At 37.6% G+C, this 19,806-nt stretch overlaps 2 protein-coding genes across 5 annotated transcripts; one reads left to right on the top strand and one right to left on the bottom strand.

Moving 5' to 3' along the window:
* Positions 1–3,461: 3,461 nt before the first annotated feature.
* Positions 3,462–7,659, top strand: LOC112173759 (ETO1-like protein 1). 3 transcript variants are annotated; one of them, XM_024311443.2, is made up of 6 exons: positions 3,462–3,614; positions 3,887–4,152; positions 4,266–5,978; positions 6,288–6,579; positions 6,855–7,164; positions 7,262–7,659. In XM_024311443.2, exons 2-6 carry the CDS (start codon positions 3,998–4,000, stop codon positions 7,480–7,482), a joined length of 2,691 nt encoding a protein of 896 aa, XP_024167211.1. In that variant the 5' UTR covers positions 3,462–3,614; positions 3,887–3,997; the 3' UTR covers positions 7,483–7,659. The 3 variants fall into 3 exon arrangements, with proteins under 3 accessions (XP_024167211.1, XP_024167213.1, XP_040365202.1); XM_024311445.2 differs by having other exon boundaries at positions 3,491–3,599; XM_040509268.1 differs by lacking the exon at positions 3,462–3,614 and having other exon boundaries at positions 3,649–4,152.
* Positions 7,660–7,731: 72 nt separating this feature from the next.
* On the bottom strand, positions 7,732–18,233 carry LOC112173758. 2 transcript variants are annotated; one of them, XM_040509266.1, is made up of 21 exons: positions 17,773–18,233; positions 17,395–17,653; positions 16,783–16,888; positions 16,551–16,692; positions 16,060–16,324; positions 15,446–15,813; positions 15,079–15,152; positions 14,421–14,571; positions 13,889–14,069; positions 12,963–13,111; positions 12,811–12,851; positions 11,635–12,138; positions 11,026–11,083; positions 10,670–10,754; positions 9,774–9,848; positions 9,596–9,679; positions 9,321–9,464; positions 9,169–9,238; positions 8,581–8,663; positions 8,433–8,487; positions 7,732–8,068 (listed from the first exon to the last, which is right to left on the bottom strand). In XM_040509266.1, the coding sequence occupies exons 1-21, from the start codon at positions 18,044–18,046 to the stop codon at positions 7,868–7,870; spliced, it is 3,369 nt and encodes a 1,122-aa protein (XP_040365200.1). In that variant the 5' UTR covers positions 18,047–18,233; the 3' UTR covers positions 7,732–7,867. The 2 variants fall into 2 exon arrangements, with proteins under 2 accessions (XP_040365200.1, XP_040365201.1); XM_040509267.1 differs by having other exon boundaries at positions 12,963–13,060; positions 17,773–18,232.
* Positions 18,234–19,806: the final 1,573 nt, after the last annotated feature.

The raw sequence follows: 19,806 nt of genomic DNA, 5'->3' as shown, positions 1-19,806 counted from the left end.
GCTATCAATTATGTAAATAAATGGTGTTGGCGCCGAGTCTATTTCCTCATCATCATCATGATCTTAAAAATGGCACACAATGAAACGAATCTAAACTCTCACCACACATGACACTGTCACTGCTCTTACTAGTAGGAGTACATGGGAGTCGTCTCATTATTTCTCCAACTATTATATACAGTAGTGAGTGATCGATCACCAAAACAAACGATAATATTCCATTCAGAATCCACTTCCTTCACACAAGTAATCGACTCCCCTCTCAACAACGGCACTTCTTGCCCACCGACAAAACCCACTGTTAGAGTCTTATTTTTTTTTAATAGGCATTGATATTATTAGATATCAAAGTCACAAATAGACCTGTAAATTGACTGGATTTGGATCGGATCAACCTAAATCCAAATCCGTTTACTTAAAAAAAAATTTGATCCAAACTCGCTCCGTTAACCAGGCAAATCATTAATAACTCGATCCAAATCCGTATCTGCCAGATTAACGGATACCCGATCCGCTAATCCGACCCGTTTATAATTTCAAATATTTTAAAATTTTAAATAGTAATATTAAATTTATATCATGATACTCCATAAAATATTAATAAAATATTAAAACAACATGAAGAGTATCACCAAAAGTAGAATTACATTATCAAAATTCTCAATGCTTCTTGGAATCTTGGGTGATGGACTGTCCCTTAGATTTCTACAAAAAAATTATATTAGAAATTCTTCATATTTTATATTTTATATTTTATATTTTATATTTTAAAAAAATAATATTATATTAATAAAAAAATAATATTTTATTATTACAAAAACGGGCCGGATCATTAACGGATCGGATCGACCTAAATCTGTATTTGATCCGTTAAATAAACAGGTTAACGGATTTGAATCATTAACGGATCAACAGATCAAAATTTTCGATCCAAACCCATCCAATAGCCACGGATCTGGAGTGGGTCCGGATCAAAATCCGGTCCATTTACAAGTCTAGTCACAAACAATTCAGAGTCTAATATGTACTTAGACAAAAAATCTAATAAAACCAGATAACCTATCTAAGCTAATATTAAACTCATTAAAGTCTAAATGGACGCTCGCATGGAGCAAGCCTAACTAAGCAAGAACAACCTTGTTTCCTAAATAAATTAAAAAATCATTCATCTAGTCTAATTTGTCGGCACGCAATTGTGGTACAAATAACAACTAGAAACATCTTAGCAAAGCTTACCCCTACCTACAAAAGACTTGCATCTAAATGTGTCTTAATAGCAAAAAACTAAAATATAGCAACTAACAACCTCAGCAACATGTTGGTCTTCATGCTGTTCTTTGAAATCTTCTTACTCAAATTGAGCCCAAGCCCAAACCCGAACTAAGTAAACAGAAGACCAATCACTTTGCCAGGCCATCACTGCAGCCAGTGGCATCAGGTCCTCCGGCGGCTAGCCTTTCCACCACACCATCTCTCTTCAATCAGAGAACCACCGGATCCAGACAAATCTGGTTGGGAGACTCGCAGATCTGCCTCTTGACCTTGCTGTCTCTACAACCACAATGCCTCCTCGATGCCGCGCAAGTCCTCTAGCGTCCAACCAGGTGACCAAGTGACGATCGTTGATTCAAAACCTACTCTGTCCTGAGTTCAACCCTTTGAGATCCAACCAGCTTGAACCTAAATCTCATCACGAAACTCCAGTGCCCTCGATGAGGAGTCTCGTTTGCTATATCCGACGAAGATAGGAGGAGTTCCATTGCCGCAGTCCTTTGCTCTCTTCTAGGTAACAAAACCCTAGAGACTTGTTCGTTGACATTAATTATTATGATTAGTCTTAATTTTATGATTTTAGTCTGTTGGTTACTGGTGTATATGAAAAATTAATATGGTTTCGTGATTTATTATATCATATATTGTTAATTTACTAGAACTTGTTCAATATAATTTATAACTATCCGTGGTGAGAGGTTAAAATAGTATTAGGATAGATACATGACTAGGTTTTAGATCTTTTGTAATAATTAGTACGTTGTATAATTTGTCCGTCTTCAATCGTTATCTGTAGTGAGAGGTTAAAATAGTGTTAGGGTAGATACATGACTAATTTTTAGATCCTTTGTAATAATTAGTACGTTGTATAATTTGTCTGTCCTTAATTGTTGAGGTCAATTATAGTCTTGTGCTTACGTGTTGTATGATGCGCGCCCACCCACTTGTTGCCTAAGACAAGGTCTAAAATCAGACCAAATGAAGGTCTAAAGCAGACCAAACTGTAGACCTTTTGATAACCACGTCAATTTTGTAATAGGGTAATGGAGTTGGCGATCAAATTTGGCATTTCAAGTCTAAAATGGAGTTGGCCATCTAATGGGGATAGCCTAAAGGATGACATGTAGCTTGATCACTAACTTGCCACTAGGAAACCTTCCAATACACACCCAAGTCTCAACAATGCATATAGTATTACCTAATTGGTCGACTGAACAATCCTAATGGTCAAGTCGGAACTCCATATCAGTACCTTATTCATATCGAACTACTAAACCGTTTTCAAATGTTTTTAAAAATGCCAAGTAGCATGTGAATTCAAACTAGTTTCATGTCCATGTCTAAAAGCTACGGATAGAAGTAAAGGTCTGAGCTCTTTTCCGAGTCAAGTTTCCGATTCCCAATTAATCTCATTCTCCTTGTCCCACAACAAAGGGACGACGACGATTCCAAAGGACTCATCTGCTTCGGCCCTTTAAATTATTCAGAGGGAAACGAATGTCAGGGCCACTTTGGTCATTACGCATGTTCCCTTTCCTAGAATTCAAATGCGAAAACATAGGCATTTGTAGGAACTGTGTCAGGCATGTGCAGGGGATCGCTTCTCCGGGAAGAGACAATCTTGCCTGTAACTCACTCGTACCCTAGAACTGTGTTCTCATGTCTGACCTTGACTAGTTTTACCTTAATGAAACATGGAAGTACAATTTTTCAGGTAAGAAAAATAAACGGCATTCATTGTATATTTGTCAACCATGGATTCCAATTTTTGGGAACCCAGTTGCTAATTTCCTGGCATTATTCTCCAAACAAAATTAAACAGACTGGCTTAACACTATGATCCTCATTCTTAATTTAGATTCAGAGTAAATTAATGAATAGAATAAATTCCAAGGACCCCATTATGATTGTGGAAAAGACAATTAGTGATATTTGTACCCAAAAAAAAAAAAGACAATTAGTGATATTGAATTATTGATGTAATTTAAACCAGACAATCCAGCCAAATCAGACAACCAGCCAAATCAATAGGATTTTAGGCTCCTCTCCACAGTCAAGTGATGTCGTTTTCCGGATAAAAAGTCCAACTTGGCGTGTAAATTTTCTTAATTTTTGCTCCAAGATTAATTTTTGAAGAAGGAAAGTGGGAGAGAAAGATAAAAAGGATGAAACTTTCTCTTTTAGCAAACAGGAAAGAAAGCCGGGGGGGGGGGGGGCAAAGTTAAAGTGAATTTTCATCTGGATTCCCTTCAGTTTTGGTCCCCATCATCTGTCTGAAGCTCTCTGTCTCTCTCTCTCTATGAGCTTGTAACGGGTCCTGCAATTTGGTGCGTTAAAGTGAAGTGGGTCTCTTTCTCTCTCATCTCTCATTCAGTCATTTTGTTTGGTTATGGTGATTTGGCACTTTGTTTGGTTTTGTGGGCTCTAATGAGAGTCCTTGTTTCTGGTAGAGATCTTAGGAACTTGTGATATTTGTGGTGGAACTGAAAACGCATGAAAGCTATATATCTGTTTCTGGGTGTATCAATTTGTTGGTTGCTAAAAGTCCATTTGGACATTGATGGTGTTTTGGCTGTGTCTGTAATTTTTTGAATTTTTGTGTATGATTTATCAGCCTAGTGGTTTTGGATCACTCGGGAGCTTTTCTGGGTGATTTGAGTCTTGGAGGGGATAATCCCATCTGGCCGTTTTGGAGATCTGGGAATTGCTTAGGGTCTTATGCCCTATGAGGACCTTCTTTCCCTCCGAGTCTTGTAAAGAGTCGCAGCTCAATGCTCTCAATCCACAGTCTTGGCTCCAAGTCGAAAGAGGGAAGGTTTCCAAGCTTTCATCAAACTCAAACTCAAATTCCTCCTCCTCCTTCCGTTCATATTCTTCTATGTAAGTTGTTTTTTGAGTTACTTTTTCGTTTGAATCAATGTTTATATTTCCCAATTCAGCATATTGATAGTCGTTTTATGTTGGGGGGTTTGGGGGTGTTGCAATTGTTGTAGAGAATCTCTTATAAAGGTGCCCGAGCCGCCTATACTCCCATTCTATAAGCCAGTTGATTATGTGGAGGTTTTAGCTCAAATTCATGAAGAACTTGAGTTGTGTCCTCCACAGGAGCAGTCAAATCTTTATTTGTTACAATTCCAGGTCTTTAGGGGCCTTGGAGAAGTCAAGCTGATGCGGAGAAGCCTCCGTGCAGCTTGGCAGAAAGCCAACAGTGTTCATGAGAAGCTCGTATTTGCAGCATGGTTGAAGTATGAGAAGCAAGGGGAAGATCATATTTCTGACTTGCTTTCCTCTTGTGGAAAATGTGCACAGGAGTTTGGGCCGGTAGATGTTTTAGCTCAGTTTCCTGTTGATGGTGAGGCTAGTACCCATCAGACTATCTCAATGGGTGGGAACAAGATGTCAAGAAATGTCAGTTTTAAAATCGAGGATGAGAAAATAGTCTGTGATAGGCAGAAAATATCCAGCCTTTCGGCTCCATTTGATGCCATGCTTAATGGGTGCTTCTCAGAATCACTTAGCGAGGACATAGATTTGTCAAAAAACAATATCTCTGCATCTGGTATGAAGGAAATCAATGAGTTCAGTAAAACAGGAAGTTTGGGTGAAGTCCCTCCACATCTTTTGTTGGAAATATTAGCTTTTGCTAATAAATTTTGTTGCGAAAAGCTCAAAGATGCTTGTGACAGGAAACTTGCTTCCTTGGTGTCTTCTAGAGATGATGCAGTGGAACTCATGGACTATGCACTTGAAGAGAACTGTCGTGTCCTTGCTGCATCATGTTTACAAGTTTTCTTGGAAGATCTTCCTAATTGTTTGAATGACGACCGGGTGGTGGAGCTGTTCAAGCATGCTGATAGAGAGCAAAGATCGATCATGGTTGGACCAGGCTCATTTTCACTGTACTGTTTATTAAGTGAAGTTGCTATGAACATTGATCCTCAGTCAGATAAAACAGCTTGTTTTCTGGAACGGTTGGTAGAGTTTTCTGAAAATGATAGGCAAAGACTGCTGGCATCTCATCAGTTGGGATGTCTGAGGCTCTTGAGAAAAGAGTATGATGAAGCGAAGCGTCTCTTTGAGGAAGCTTTAACTGCAGGCCATATTTATTCAGTTGCAGGTTTAGCTAGACTGGATTACATCAAAGGTCATAAAGTATGGTCATATGAAAAGCTGAGCTCTGTGATCAACTCTGTTATTCCTCTTGGATGGATGTACCAGGAGAGGTCATTATACTGTGAAGATGATAAGAAATGGGAAGACCTTGAGAAAGCATCTGAATTGGACCCAACTCTTACTTATCCATACATGTATCGGGCAGCTACATTAATGAGAAAAAACAACTCTCAAGCTGCACTCGCAGAAATTAATCGGGTTCTTGGGTTTAAACTTGCATTGGATTGCTTGGAGCTCCGTTTTTGTTTCTACCTCACTCTTGAGGATTATAAATCAGCCATTTGTGACGTTCAAGCCATACTTACTCTCTGCCCAGATTATAGGATGTTGGAGGGACGGGTTGCAGCATCCCAACTTCGTACACTTGTCCGTGAGCATGTTGAAAATTGGACAGCAGCAGATTGTTGGTTGCAACTGTATGATAGGTGGTCTTCAGTTGATGATATTGGGTCCCTCTCTGTTATTTACCAGATGCTTGAATCTGATGAGGCAAAAGGTGTTCTCTATTTCAGACAGTCTTTGCTCCTCCTCAGGTATGTTTTTGGACCTCAGAACCAATTTTTTTGTTAATTATCCTGTAAAATGTGTGTATTTATGTTAACCAAAATATATTTGAGAATCCCAAATGTGTCTATGGAAAAATAAAATGATTTCAAAATTTTTTTAAATTCTTCTAGTTCTTTCTGGTTCCAAAGTCATGTACCAAATACAATTACTTCCAAATTATAAGATTTTTTTTTTGCTTCTGGTTTTGGAGTCCTGCCTTCCCTGTGATATAAGTGGTGGCATTTTATGCTGTAAATGAGAATGTCAGTAGAAATCTCATGTCTCTACTTGATCAGGTTGAACTGTCCTGAAGCTGCGATGCGGAGTTTACAATTAGCTCGTCAACATGCATCCAGCGAACATGAAAAGTTGGTGTATGAGGGATGGATCTTATACGACACAGGCCACTGTGAGGAAGGGCTCCGTAAAGCTGAAGAATCTATCAAAATTGAAAGATCCTTTGAGGCCTTTTTCTTGAAAGCATATGCACTGGCAGACTCTAGCCAAGATCCATCCTGTTCCTCAACTGTTGTTTCTCTCCTAGAAGACGCCTTGAAGTGCCGCTCAGACAGGTTGCGGAAAGGCCAGGTATGATTTCTGTCACTATATCATGAATGGTTTCCTTATACACTTTAATGTGTTGTCTAGCAAAAGTATTTCATATTCCATTTGACTAGGGTGCAAAATTGTATGGACTGCTGGTCATTATTATGATATCTTATCCTTCAAGTTTTAATTTTTAGTGGCCTAAAACCCAAGGAATCGTCACTTTTCATACCTTTGAAAGAAGCTGTTGATCTGGAGTGCTGGTCATCTCAGGTTTCGTAGCATATTCTAACCTATATCCACTTTTCATTTGCCAGGCGCTAAATAACCTTGGAAGTGTTTATGTTGACTGTGGGAAGTTAGAGTTGGCAGCTGATTGCTACATTAATGCTCTTAAGATCAGGCATACCCGAGCCCACCAGGGCCTTGCTAGGGTTCATTTTCTAAAAAACGACAAGGCCGGTGCCTATGAAGAAATGACCAAACTGATTGAGAAAGCCCGGAATAATGCATCTGCCTATGAGAAAAGATCTGAATACTGTGATCGTGAACTCACAAAGACAGATCTGGAGATGGTCACCCGATTAGATCCACTTCGGGTATACCCTTACAGATATAGAGCTGCAGGTTTGGTTTTCATTCTTTCTCAACACTCATAAATTGGTTCTATTCTCCTTTTCGAATGGTACTGAAATGGAGCTTTTTTTTGTTCTTGATGGAACAGTGTTGATGGATAGCCACAAAGAAAAAGAGGCAATTGCAGAACTATCAAAGGCAATTGCATTCAAAGCCGATCTCCACCTTTTGCACTTGAGGGCTGCATTCCATGAGCACACTGGGAATGTCATGGGTGCACTGCGAGACTGTCGAGCTGCTCTTTCTGTCGACCCAAACCATCAAGAGATGCTGGAGCTTCACAGCCGTGTAAACAGCCATGAGCCATGAGCCATGAACAGAGAAATTGAAAATTCATCTTATTAGTTCAAAGTTGTATCACCACCGTGTATACTAGCAAGCAAGTATACGTGTAAACACCTTGATGTCACATCTCTTTCTTTTTTTACAGGTCAATTTTGTAATCTAAGCTGTTGGCTATATAATTTATTAAATCGGTAAGTTACCCATGCTTTTATAGGCATTCTATCCGTATTTAGCCGATATATAAAAATTAACCCATATAAGAACTGAAATTCGTAAAACACTAAAAAATTACTTTTTACCATGCGACTAGAGAACTCATATGTACAGTTTCAGTGAGGTTAGCTTCACAAGTCCTACATATATGCAGTTTCAATTTTTCGCAAACTGCTCTTGCTACATATATACAGTTTCAAACGTCGAGCAAATAACTTTTAACAAAATACGGCCTTGTCATAACAAACACATACAAATAGAGTCGGTAAAAAAAAAAGTAGATAAAGATCCCAACGATGATGAAGAAGCTGAAAAAATTGAAGCGTCTCCAGAGTATCAGTTGAAAACATTTTGCACAGGAAGTAAAGCTTTGAACTAGATGATTTGCATGTAAAACCTGCATTCCAATAAATAAACAAATAAGTAAAACAACCATTACTCCTAAACTTCTGATGGAAAAAACATTATGTGGTATTGGTTATACAAAATGGGAATTGTACCTCTAAAATCAGTCTAAAACACTGTACATAATCAGTATTATTACTTCCCATTAACTGAATCTGTGGGAGGAGGATGCTGGAAATATGGATGCCGCAAAGCATCATCAACACTCACCCTCTCTCCCTATAATGAAAATGTTTCAATCATATCAAAATTTCTTGCTAGATAACCCACATAGTGCCAGATACCCAAGAATTACATGATGCTTAGATACCGTCTGTAATTTTTAGGGACAAAAATAAATGTTAATCAGAACTTACAGGGTCCCAGAGTAATAGCTGGCGCACCAGCCGCAAAGCCCAAACATTTGGAAACCTACATTGGAATTCCAAGGGCTGTTAATGAACAAGAATATAAAGAAGACATATCATGTATGATAAGACACAACTGATATAATCATTTACTAACCCCAACTTAAGAGGATCTCTGCTCTTTATTTGATGGGAGAAAAATTCTTCCGAGCATTTCCAGGAAGCTGGTGATGCTCCAACCTAATCTCAAAAAGTCAAAAGTGAAATCCATAATACAAGTATTTGACAAGATTACTTGCAAAAGCATGCCCTGGAGATATAGTTTAAGAAAGACTCAAAAAGAAGTGAAAGAACAACACTAGGTATAAGTGTATAACATTTCTGCAAGAACTAACCAATTTTAAAGGGTTTAGGGAAAGATCAAACTTCTCACACAGTAAAGCATGCATTTCCCATGTAATGGTTAAGGGAACGATATTGAAGAGGATCCCTATGAAACATCTCTCTGTATTCTTTATATATGTTTATGTTTGTATCTTCACAAATTTATCATGAAATGATTCAACGGTGACATTATACGTATCTATGTTTGTAAAACAATTCCATTTCAAAATTGGTTTGTGGCATCCACACTTGTCTGCAGACCTGAAGGTAAATCTCATGCTTGTGCGAAAGCTTTTTCCCTAAGCACTATTATTTAGAAATACTATACTTAACATATAGTAATGAATGAAGGAAATCTTACTCGGTCTGTGTGGTGATGGTGTAAGAAACTACCGGGGATTAGTATACACAGCTCCATGAGTGATCTAAGCCTGTCGCCAAAAAGAAACATATACAAATTAAGCATTATACTCACAAAAACATAGTTAAGGAATTCTTGATGACAAAACTCACTTGTATGCTAGCTCCTTTAAGCCTTCATTCCATCCTTCAAGATGCTGGTCTAAAAGCGCACGTGTGTAACTAGTGATCTCAAAAACATTTGGTGATCCTAAGATCAACTCTAAGATCACAACACCAACACTCCACATATCATATCTGTCAAAAATTAAGTATACATATAAACTTAATGTGGATCAAGGTCCAACTTTAAATGCATTATCTATACATAAAAACAATTCTTCAGAAATGTGGATCGAAAGCTAAATTTAAATTATATCTAAACATACTTCAAAGTTGTGTTTGTTGGCATTTGATACCAATTAGCATTAAGTAAGGCTTCAGGAGGAGTATATTCATTCGTCTGTTCAGCTCTGGAGAAACACCATAATCAATATTCAACACAAATTCAATACAATTTTGAACAATATATAGTAGTACCAAAAGAAGCCACAATAGAAGAGATACCTGGATGGTCCAGTGGAACCATACAAATGCTTCAAAGTGAACTCATCCATTGCACTACCGAAGTCAATAATGCGCCTAAATGATTTCCCAAAGACATCAATAGCCATTTCACAACATGAAAAACATAGGGAAAGGAATACCCTTATTTATGACAAACGAATAGCAGACAAGGTGAAAACAAATTCATTTAAAGGCATTAACACCACCTTGCCTGACTACATTGTTGAAGAAGGGAATGGAGACCCGCCCGCGGGGGGGGGGGGAAAGCTCAGACAACAAATTAAACTAGGACACGTATATACAAAAGTAAAGAACCACTTATGATATAGATATAAAACTCACACATCACAGAAGCAACTTTTCTTTAATTTCATGTTGATACGTACATATGTAATGCAGTTAAATGAGTTTGAAACCACTCGCATTCATATAAAGTCAAAAGAACTCTTCAGACCAAAAACCATTGTAGCAAGGCAATACAAAAGATTAGAAGTTAAAACATATCCCATTTATATTATCCTAGAACACAATATGTCGGGTCAGTCCAACTCCAAACACATCTTTTACCAATATCCTAAGTAGCACCGATACGGGTACGAGTATCCGGATACGATGCGGTGCGATACGTGGATACGGCAAATTCAAAATATTTTAGGATACGGGTACGAGATGGATACGTTAATTAAATATATATATATATATATATATTAATTTTTAAAATATAAATAAAACATGTATAATATAGAGAAAGAAATTAACCACGGTCGCTAAGTATTTAAGTAAAATCTATCAGATAGACACCTTATAAAGAAATATGCAGGTTATGCACCAAAATGTGAACCAAGTATAATAAAATCTTAACATATAGACACACTAAACAAGTAAGATGAACTCACATTTTTGTGGTAAAATTTTCTCCATGTGGAATTCCTTTCAAACACCTCCCAGTGTCTTGCTCTTCAAAGCATAGCACCATGTTTTCTACCACATATAGAGCATAAGTTTTAGAGATATAAAGGCATTCAACAACTATAGATGCTTGACTATCAATACTTTGAAAGAACATTCAGACTTAATAATACAAATAGTATTAAGATGGCTTGAAGAAGAAACTGAAAGAAAATCAGACAACTAGTCCAATTAGGTCCCTTATTGGCTTCTTTAACACTGATACATATTTGCAACTTGCATTTTATATGAAATTATATCTAAGCTGTGATATTAATTATAATTACTGGACTGATGCACTCACCAGGTTTGATATCTCTGTGGGTAATATTGCGGTCATGACAGGACTTCAATGCCATCAACTGAGTAAAAATGAAGTCAGGTCATGAGTGCATTGGTTACAAAACACAAGCATAAGAATGAACAAATGTGGAACATCAAAGACAAAAAATGAAACTAACAAAAACTATGCCAGCATGATAGTTGAAAAAACTGAGTACAAAACTAATTATAAGCAAGAATAGGTCACCAATTTAGGCGATGAGTAAGGAAACGACTGGTGAGTGGTTATCTTACCTCAGCATATAGCCATATTTTAATTGATAAACTCAGATTTATCTTTGAATGAAAAGGCAATCTTCTGAACAAGACTTTTCCTTTGATTTTTCTCTATAAGAAATTGCTCAATGATATTAATCAATAACCATAGGCAGTTGACCTAGGAAAAGAATGGCAAACCTCCGAACAAAAAACTAACATGCATCAAAGAATTTTCATCCCAACTTATACAAGTCAAACCAGTATAAGTTAATGGTATGTCATCCATCCAGTCCAAGCAACCATTTATACAAAATAGCAATATGTATATCAATAATCTATCTAGTGAAACAGTTGCAGGGAAATCAAAGCATACCAACTGCCATATAAGACTGCGCATTTGCTCCTGTCCTTCTTTTGTTGTCTTCAACCAATGCCACCATTTCGATGGACGCAAGATCTGTACATGCTTCACTTTTTCATCCCTCCCTTCATCAGCATTCATGTCTTCTTCAACAGTATAGATAAGCTTCGATAAAGATATACCCTCATAACGAAATACTAGCCATATTTCATTTGCTCGGGATTCGAAGGACTCTACATATCTAGCAATATGGTTCAGACCTTCTTCATAAAAATCGGTATGCAGTCTAAATTTGTTTCCAAACAAGCTTTCAGTAGTCCAACTATTTCCTATTTCATCTGCCATTGAATCATTTCTTTCTACTAGGCCATAGAAATTGAACCATGATACATTCAAAACAGAATTTGATGTGGCAGCTGATAGTGAACCTCCAAGACAATTAGATGCATTAAGAAAAACTTCTCCAAAATACTTTTCACGTAAACCACTTAAATAAACAGTGGCCCCTTTCTCCACCTGTTACAAATAACATCAGATCACCAGTAAAACTTTTACTCATAATCCAATATCAGAATTTCAAATGTCTAAAATATTTAAAATAAAAGAACTGCTACATAGACATGAAATTTAGCAAATGATTATGAGTCAAAAGAGGAAGCAAAACAGTAAGAATGTAAATCACTCTATGGCATTTAAAAAAGTGATAATAATGATCAAAAAATAAAAATAAAAAAAAGGAACTGGAAGCAACAATACCTAGAGAACTCAGTGTCCTAGCAATAGTTTAAAAGTACAGTGGGAGAAAGGTGAACTAAATTTTGTTACATTGAATATTTGATATAAATATATGAAATAGTGCTAACTGGGAGAAAATGTAGACCAACTGGAGAAAAAATAATAACGCAATAAGTTCTTAAGAAAAGTCAAAACTGAAATTATCTATTAGCATCATCAATTGATCATCCAGTTTTTGGTGTAACATTTTTTTCTGCACAGGTAACGGTTTCAGTATTTACTTAACAAGGATGTCAAATTTTTGAACCCCCCTCCCCGGTCCCCACAGAAAATATGAAACCATCTGAAGTCAAGCTTTACATCCCTAAATAGATAGAATTTTGCGTATGCATAAATATGATCAGAATGCATTAAACCACAACCTGTCAAAATTAAGTTGATTATAGAAATTACCATTATCCGTTTTAAGATGAACAGATTTTCATCACGAGGGCCTACATGAAAATTTTGAGCAAATGAGATATTATCTTTAATGTCCCAATTAAAAAATTAAAAATTAAAAATTAAAAATTACAAAACCAACTGAGATACTTTAGCTTTCCTACTTGAGTCTGAAGCGTTTCTGTCTCGGTCACAATTCCAACTAAAAGCCAGCCATACTTCACCATAAGATCCACGACCAAACCTCTTCTTTAGTACATACCTGGCCAGGAAGGTCAATGTTTCTAAAATTTCTACTGTATCAAATCCACATCTGACGCATAAAATAACATAAGCATAAATGGGAGAAATATGATGCCATACTCAAACCAATGATTGAACATTTGGCAGGATTTATAACACAGTACAAAACAATTTTCAAAGGAATCCATGCCTCACTTGCAAGTAAAATTTTATTAGGAAGTTCTGAAATGAAGGAATAGTTGTTCTGCTGGTCATTTAGAGGTGTACTTTAGTCCGATTTGAAACAATCTCTGGCTCATTAATGCCTATGCTCTGGACAGAAGGAGAAAATAGTTGATGACTACCATCTTGTTTTCTATATAATATCTAAAGAACAATAGTTGATGATCTTAACACACCAGAAAGTTGAAGCTAATTGAAACATTTACACCCTTCAAGTTTTGTTAAACACTCATGAGAAGTAAAATATTCATTTTAAAAATAACACGGGAACTCCTCTCCTGCTCTTCCAAGTCCTCTTATCTCTTTCATATTTTGTGCTTGTATATGTGATTGCAATCATGTACAGATCATGTTACAATCAAGAACAAACACTCAAAAAAATGACATTAATAATAGAAAACTAATGTCTTTCCCACTAACAAGGATCACAGATCCTGAAAATAGAGGAGTCTGAAATCCTGCAGACTTCAGGAATAATTAGACAATGCCCGCACACCAATGGAGTAGTTATATTATGCACCAACAATATGCATTACTGATAGAATTTGTTCTGAACTTCTAATTTGACAACAATTGCCATGCAGAGACAATCGAGCAAAAAAAAAAAAAAAAAAAGATAAAGTACCTCATATCGGGAATCGAATTCTCAAATGATCCATTATTTGAACCAGCATCATCGAAAGGAATTGATTCAAGCAAAGCAAGGAAACTGGCAAAGCCATTTATGCATTGATCTCTACCATTTTCAGCATCAATTCCGAGGTGCATGCAAAAGTTCTGGTTATGGTACAAACTTAGAAGTCCACCTAAAATTGAACAAACATTTAGAAGTGGCTCTCAGTAAGCAGAAACAAGATACAATTCTATAAAAACTCACATTGCGTTCTTAAGTCTTATACTGTTACACCAGAAACCTATGCCTGTGTCCACTAATTATGTGTTTTAAGTACTTATTTCAGTTCTCCATCCATCACAGCAATAAGAGAGAGATAATTAAAAACAGGTTTTGAGAGACTCCACAGGTTTTCCATTCAGGTAGAACGACAACATTGCACGTCATTACAGTTCAATAAAAAGATCATGACCATTTCAAAAGAAAAAAAAATCAGATCATGACCAACGTGGAGCTAAAATTTGCATTTGACACTTGCACTCACCAAAGTGTTGGTCAAGAGCATGTGGAAGAGCCTGGGGCAGGTCATACACATAATCTTCATGGTCATCCATTGTTTGCAACACATACTCCGCATGTTCATCAAGGTTCTCGGATAAATAAAAACAGCCAACACAGCCATGTTTTCCTTCTACCTAGAGGAAGGAAATCAGTCATCATTCAATCATACTATAATGATAGAAACAGAAAATAGTTGAAAAATCAATCACCTACAATGACTTTAAAGTTAGACATTCAACTCAATGACTTCAAACAGAGTATAATTCCAGATAATATAGTTGTAACACTAATAATCAATTGAATCATTATTCCAATCACTCGCAAACATCTTTTCTGTCTTATCATATGCACATAACTAACCACAATAATATGTATGTCACAATGATTCTAAGAGATCATATGATATCTAATATCATATACAACTTTTGGGTGCAAAAGGAAAAAAAAAAAACTGCAAAGACCGTTTAACCATATAGCGTTTGCAATAATAGAAACAATTTCACTCTATACTCTATAGGAAGAGACAAGCTCTTAATCACAGATCAAAAGTGATAAAAAAAATCTCGATTCCTCCAGTTTATAAACGCATAATCGCAGGAATATAGAATAGGTTACAATAAACAATTTGATGAAGGGCTTACCAATAACCTCTTAAACTTGGAAATAACTGGATGAGCATAGTCCAATTGCTTTAGGTCGTAACTGAGCTTATTACCTGACCATTATAACAGAATTAATCATAAATACATAAGAAGATGAGCAATTAAAGTTAATGTAACAAGAAAAGTATGTTAAAACAAAAAAATCATTTGATTACATTCTCAGTTAGAGGCTTTTACTTGTCATTTGCTTCCTAGTCTCCTTTGTTTATAAGAGGTGCGTTACTTCAATATATCAAGGACACAACCCATTCAAAACCTTTTGATTATAATCTTTGAATTGGGCCCTAAAAAATCCTATCCATACAATGAATGTCCAGAGGAAGGTTTAAGAGCATAGGAGACCCACCTGATCCTTCATAGGTCAACTTCTGTGTTCCTAATACTGTACGATCATTGTTTCCTTCTTGATATGCACTTTCCTTCAACAAACTGTCATTAAAACCAATAGATGCCAATGGAACAACAACAGCTGCCACGTTATCCATACTGCCCTTTTCAAATGCAGTACCCACTATGCAGTCAGCTAATGAGTACAAACATGAGGAAGAAAGATCTGATCTCCCAGGATTGAAACTTCGTACTTCCCACAACAAATCACAAACATCCTGCAAACTCATCTTCTCAAAAACTCCATCAGACGCAGCCACCAGATAGGTATCATTCACATTCAGGGTTTGCCAATCCGTCAATTCTGGTGCAGATGTAACGCCATAACTGAAGACAGTCCAGTACAAAAATTGAAAATGAGTTCCAACCGATACCAAGTTTTTTTTTTTTTTTTTTTTTTTTTATGAGGCAACTTATATAACATTGGTGTCGTAAAAGACAAGCAATGCAAATTTTAATTTTCTGGCAATGTAAAAGATAAGCAGTATCTAAAACCACGCTAAATCAGAAACTTCTTCCAAAGTGCAATAAAGAAAAGAAAAAAAAACAACATCACATTCCAGTTGCTCCCACCTTTTAAAGGAGACATCACCGATAGCTCGGGAAATAGCAAGTTCACCATTTACTCGGTGCACACCGCCCCATTTCAAAACATAGCCACCAGCAGTTTCCACCCTAGCTCTTTCATCATCTCTGTCCGGATGATGATCTCTTGTCAATTCCTTAACTGAAAAATGCATGAGTCCAGCGGAGGAAGTCAATCCAAAGTTTTCATGGTTTCTTAGATGTGAAATAGCACCATTACTTCTTTCCTGCCTGTATAATCTTATATAAGCGGCTGCAGTATGTAAACCACCGGAAAATAAACAACTCCTATCATGTACTTATCTTTTGAAACACAAGCTAATCACACCCGTAATCAAACTTACAGGAAGGTAGTTAGAATATGAGAGAGAGAGAGAGAGCATTTATAAATCACTTAAGGTTCTCATTGTCCTATTTATTTCTAAAGAAAATCTGCTTTGAAACAGTACATCTCCATATTAAGATAAAATTCTGCTGACCTTTAGCCTCTGCACGGGATCGAAATTTTTCTGAGCAAAGAAAAGCCTTTGAGTCTCCAATATTGGCAACTAAGATTTGACCATCAGCAAGTAGTGCAACTGTGGCTGTGGAACCAGAATCAAGATTTTTCCTATACGCTTCCTTCAATAGGGAACATCAACAAAGAGTAAGAAAGTTAATTATTCAGCACAACAACTTAAAACAAATAGAGAAACATAAAATAGAATGTACCTTAGAAAATTTTGCATCAACATCATGAATTGCCCTCAACAATGCTTCTTTCAAAATTTCAAAGTGATAAGAATCATCAACTGTTGCTTCGTATGAATGTGTAAACCTGAGAAATCATAAACAATCTAAAGATAACTACATAAATACCAAAAAGGCGCACAGGAAGAAAGAAGAAAAATTACAAGGATATAAACCAAAAGTTATACAATTATAAAGAATCTAGAAGTAGTTGATTAGCTTTTTCAAGTACAAACACTACCTTCGAGATAACTAATCCAGTAAAGCATACAACTAAAATTCTCAAAACCACAAGAAATAGAAAAACTAGTAACCTACAGACTCAATGTAAATCTCAGATAACTAGCTAAATCACCATCTTTAACTAGCAAGAGGTTGTGTCAGTTGCAGCACAGCACAACAAGAATATGCAAGTTACTGTCTGATATTCAAAGTATAATGCCTTAATCTTGAACTTATATATTTCTCGACTGATACTTAGAAGTCACTGATGTGATACAGTTGAAAGCGTTTCAATGGTTTAAGTATAAAGCATACTATCATCTCGAGTCAAATCACGAGAAGCAAATAAGAAATAGGAATATAGAAAACCACCTTCCAATGTCCAATTCATGTCCATCTAGTAGGCCATCCCAATTATGCCGTCGAGAAAGAGTATAATGATCTTTACTAGTTTCCAAACTCCCTGAAGCTTTCTTCAACTTAGCAGAGTATGATGCATCAATAAGAAAGTAGGTATGCAAAACGAAATACTCCAAGAAAAGCTTCGAAGCCATTTCACTAGCTTCAGCTCCATTATGACCATCGAAAACCGCCACAACTCCAACTGTTACCTCCTTGATCCCTACCCTACCTGCTCCAATTTTCACATTACAAACATTTAAAACCCTAACCCCAATTCAAAAGCCACAACACACAAATTGACACAGAGATAAAGCAAGTATAGACTTAGAGAGAGAGTAATTGCGGTACCGGGGAAGGGAATGCGAAGATCGAGAGCGCAGAGAGTGCGGTCCTCCATAGACCTCCGGCGACCTTGAAGCATCGCCGATTGGCAACGCGAGGTGGTTCGAGAATCGGAGGTGTAATCGGAGTGCTTCCAGCGAGGGCATTTTGGGGATTGAAAGACCGCCGGAGCGCCGCCTTCTTTGTACACCGTCAGGCACGTCGAGGATTCACCGTGAGAGCGCGTTGCAACGGCTAGTAGAAACCCTAGTATGAATAGGTGAAATGTTGACGCCTCCATCAACAGCCACCGCTGTTACTAATCCTTATGAAATTCATTTCAAAATTTCGGGATAGAGAGAGAGAGAGAGAATCAAAATCGTAATTGCACTCCGGCTGAAAAACCCAAATATTGTTTACGCTTTCTTTGGCGGTTGGTTCAGACTTCAGACCAAAACAGAAAGAAAGGCGCGGTTGATTTTTGTTTTTGATATTTATTCTATCAAATTTTTAAATAGAAAAACTACCAGTAGGGGTTTGTAACGGATTTCCTATTCAGACTAGGTTTGATTGTTTGAAGGAGATTTCCTTCTTGATTCTCAGATGACAAAAAGTGGGAAAATGATTCTATTATCCCACACCAATATAAAATGTAGTTTTTTTTTTTTTAGGGCAACGAAAGACTAATTCATTGATCGAAATCATGACGACCTCACTCGGTCAAGCATGAAGGGTACAAACACCCCTCATATTACAATGCAAGCTCAACAGAGTACTAAAACCAAAATAAATCCCAAAAAACTAAAGTTCAAAAGAGAAAAATACCAGCAAAAGCAATAAACTACGAAAGAACTACGACACTACGAAACCCTACGCCGCCTAGCATGAAACACTTCCTTGATCGCTTTGACACCTAAGACCCTTCTGGTGTACGTTGCTGCCATCAAACAAGACATATCGCACCCTAGATGAAATAGGGAATCATCTCCTACCCAGACTGGGAGACGGGCTCTAAAAAGGCCAGCCCAACTTGCATCCCATGCACACCATCACCTCCTCCATCAAGGGACCCCGCCTTCATGGACGCCATGGACTCAGAGCCGACACAGGTAGACCCCGCCTGTGCCGCTTTGACCTTGTTTCTCGAGCCACGAGGCCTTCCCTTCTTCTTGTAAACCTCCTGAGGCATCTTCGCATCTACCAGACCTGTAGTAGAAAGCTCGAGGCCAAGTTGTTCCGACTGCAAGGTGACCGGAACCAGAGTCAAACTATGTTTGCCCCGTTTACCGTCCTCAGGAACGTCCTCATCTCTGGGACGACGCATCGCTACCACCTGAGCTTGAGCAAAGGTACCCTCAGTCCCGGAGGACACCAGCTCTGGAAGCTCTCAGATCTGCACAGATTTCTTCTTCAGCATATTAGAAACCTTGATGGCAGAAAGCAAAGAAGAAGAAATAGAAGGCAGAACGTTTTCCCTAAAGACAAGGGCTGGAATGATCGGCCCTGTTGCAGGCTGCATCCCATCTCCACCACAGAGTCAGCCTCCGAGTCATCCACCCTAGGGCAACATAGCACAGGAGTGACAACGCCCTAGGAGCCTTTCATACCTAAATCTTAGAGTTAAGACATCAACAGGAGAAACCCTAAATTGACTGTCAAGACGCACCAGATCATTGATAGAGAGAACAAGCCTGACCCGTGCATCTCCCCTACGCAACGCCATGCGATCCACCTCCATAACCTCACCAATTGTCCCACCAACCAACCAGACAGTGAGTTCAGTCAATATGCCCGGAGGTATACCCTCCAACGTAACCCAGATCCAAACAAAGTCCAACTTCACAGAAGAAATCTCCGAGAAACCGTCATAATCATTCAGGAGAAGCATGGCTAGCTAAAAACACCATGGGCCTCCCTTCTTCACACGAGCAACATCCCTTTCATGGGTGAAAGTAAATAGAAATCATTCACCCCTTGGCTGGACTTCCACAATCCCTGGCAACCTCCACATCGATCTCACAGCACTCCGGAACGAATCCAGTACCACTACCCTGCAAGTGT

Source organism: Rosa chinensis, chromosome 6 (assembly GCF_002994745.2).
Source record: "Rosa chinensis cultivar Old Blush chromosome 6, RchiOBHm-V2, whole genome shotgun sequence".
NCBI lineage: Eukaryota > Viridiplantae > Streptophyta > Magnoliopsida > Rosales > Rosaceae > Rosa > Rosa chinensis.
This window is presented reverse-complemented; position numbering and strand designations above follow the sequence as displayed.

What these genes read in the sequence shown, in the direction of transcription:
- LOC112173758 (XM_040509266.1), bottom strand. Translation starts at nt 18,046, where the DNA reads ATGGAGGCGTCAACATTTCACCTATTCATACTAGGGTTTCTACTAGCC. An exon ending in GAAAATTTTACCACAAAAAT is followed by an intron (nt 9,849 to 10,669) that starts GTGAGTTCATCT and finishes GAAATCATTTAG; the next exon opens with GCGCATTATTGACTTCGGTA. An exon ending in AGAGATCCTCTTAAGTTGGG is followed by an intron (nt 8,488 to 8,580) that starts GTTAGTAAATGA and finishes ATTCCAATGTAG; the next exon opens with GTTTCCAAATGTTTGGGCTT.
- LOC112173759 (XM_024311443.2), top strand. Translation starts at nt 3,998, where the DNA reads ATGAGGACCTTCTTTCCCTCCGAGTCTTGTAAAGAGTCGCAGCTCAAT. An exon ending in ACAGGTTGCGGAAAGGCCAG is followed by an intron (nt 6,580 to 6,854) that starts GTATGATTTCTG and finishes TTCATTTGCCAG; the next exon opens with GCGCTAAATAACCTTGGAAG. An exon ending in TTACAGATATAGAGCTGCAG is followed by an intron (nt 7,165 to 7,261) that starts GTTTGGTTTTCA and finishes TTGATGGAACAG; the next exon opens with TGTTGATGGATAGCCACAAA.